Below are 2,215 nucleotides of genomic sequence, written 5' to 3'. Positions count from 1 at the left end.
AACAGATCAGTAGCTTATTAGGGTAGACCATTTAAAAGTAAACATTATGCATTTGCTTTGAACATGGTACCATTCCAGTAATTCATTTTTTCGCTTCGATATTCTATATATTACTACAATTACATATGTATCTAATAGAAAACATGCTTTCCATGTCTACCCTACCTTTACCCCTGTGGTTAATAAACTCAATCATGTTTCTTCCTTTAGACGCGACTTACGCTGCAGATGCTAACAGCAGGAAGAAGAAATGTTTGGGCCTGTGCAAGAAGCTGTGGCAATGGACCATTGCTGTGTTCGTCGTGGCCAATGCTATACTGCTGCCATATTTTGCAGGTCAGGTACCTTATCAAAAAGCAAAGTTGTTTCATTCACGGGTCTAGATATTACCTTGTCAAAAAGTAAGGTGTTACTGGTTCATTGTGCTCTGAAGCTAGGTGTTACTGGTTCATTGTGCACTGAAGCTAGGTGTATGTGTTACTGGCTCACTGTGCACTTAAGCTATGTGTAACTGGGTCACTGTGTACTGAAGCTAGGTGTTACTGGCTCACTGTGCACTATGAAGCTATGTGTTAGTGGTTAACTGTACACTGAAGCTAGGTGTTACTGGTTCACTGTGTAATGAAGCTAGGTGTTAGTGGTTCACTGTGCACTGGAGCAAGGTGCAATTACGGGTTCACTGTGTATAATATCAGAGCAAGCCGTCTTTTTTTGGGTTTATGGATTTTGTGCAACCGGTTATTTTCTAAACAGTTAAAACCACGATGTTAACTGAAGAGTTTGCCAAACTGAACATGTACAGGAAGACTGAATTGCTGAATCGTGAGCTGAATCGTGAGTAAACTACACTGATGTCATTTGGATTTTATCGTATAAGACCTTATTCATCTTGTATGCCGATCCGTGTTTGTCTTGGTTTATTGTTCAATGAAGTTAGGTGTTACGGTGCAATAATACGGTGTTGGGCTATCTTATGGGTTTATGGATTTGGTGCAACCGTTTTTTTTCTAAACAGTTAAAACCACGATGTTAGCTGAAGAGGTTGCCAAACTGAACAGGAAGACTGAGTCGCGACTTTCTGAGCTGAATCGTGAGTAAAATTCACTAATGTCATTTGCAAAAGATTCTGTACCGCATAAGAGGTTATCAATTTGTATACTGATCCAATTGATATTGGTTTACTGGGCACTGAAGCTTGGTGTTACGGTGCAATAATACGGTGTTGCGGTGTGACAGAACCATGAAGCTCACGGCCACAACACCAGACCTAGACTGCTGCCGTCATCTTTAGAGATGCCTACTACTATACTACATTTATCTGCAGCATAAAATAGAGCGAGAATAGGGCTCAAAGTTCAGATATCATTGGTTGTTATTAATATATACATATAATAGCATAACAAGCCGCCATATCCACTACCCAAAGCAAAGTATTTGTTGGGCCTGATGTCTTTGCTAAAGGGTGTGTTCTTATGGGTTTATTCTTATGCACTTATTGCAACCGGTTCTTATCGAAACAGTTAAAACCACGAAGTTAGCTGAAGAGGTTGCCAAACTGAACAGGAAGACTGAATTGCGACTTTCTGAGCTGAATCGTGAGTAAAGTGCAGTTAATGTCATTTGTAAACAATTTTGCACTGTATAAGAGCTTATCATTCTGTATGCTGTTCAAATTGATATTGTTTGCATTGGTTCACAGCATCCTTCATTCCTATACGGTGTTCTTTGGTATTGTATCTATTGCAATAATCAGATGATCCCACTATCACAAAAGCTTATGTCACTGACTCACTGGTCATCGTCGAGAACGACGAACGAACGAACAACAACAACAACAATAACAATAATCATGCAATAATTGTCTCATGCAATAATTGAAATTATTTGAAACCGTTCTGCCATGGAGTAGAGGTTCAGCGTGCACTAGTAGGGCTGAGGTGTAGTCAGTGTACTGACTACACCTCGTTTCTGCTGTCGTTCCAGTTTTGGAACTAAACCATTCTTTTTATGTCAGGTTTTCCTGGACCACCTGGAGAAAGGGGAGCCATGGAAGCGCCCGGACTTGCGGGGAAAATGGGACCAGTAGGGCCGACTGGACCTGGGTCTGTGGGGCCCGCTGGCCCCACAGGAGAAAAGGGGCCCATGGGGCCTGCCGGCCCTGCGTCTGCCGGGCCTCCTGGGCCACCTGGCCCTTTCGGAGAAAAGGGGCCCATGG

The 2,215-nt window shown here is 42.3% G+C and overlaps 1 protein-coding gene across 1 annotated transcript in view; it reads left to right on the top strand.

The window, feature by feature from the left end:
* Positions 1-210: 210 nt before the first annotated feature.
* The window catches only part of LOC109486528 (scavenger receptor class A member 5-like), a gene marked incomplete at its 5' end in the record, with an annotated part of 2,827 nt that continues 822 nt past the window's right edge, over positions 211-2,215 (top strand). Inside the window, 4 exons of the mRNA XM_019790366.1 lie at positions 211-336; positions 1,016-1,090; positions 1,521-1,595; positions 2,015-2,162. Of these exons, the coding sequence (XP_019645925.1) occupies positions 211-336; positions 1,016-1,090; positions 1,521-1,595; positions 2,015-2,162 (424 nt within the window). The remainder of the gene's footprint in view (positions 337-1,015; positions 1,091-1,520; positions 1,596-2,014; positions 2,163-2,215) is intronic.

The sequence above is a fragment of the Branchiostoma belcheri genome, unplaced genomic scaffold (genome assembly GCF_001625305.1).
Source record: "Branchiostoma belcheri isolate BF01 breed outbred unplaced genomic scaffold, Haploidv18h27 scaffold802, whole genome shotgun sequence".
Lineage (NCBI taxonomy): Eukaryota > Metazoa > Chordata > Leptocardii > Amphioxiformes > Branchiostomatidae > Branchiostoma > Branchiostoma belcheri.
Note: the sequence above shows the minus strand (reverse complement) of the source record. Positions and strands in the feature narration are given on the sequence as shown.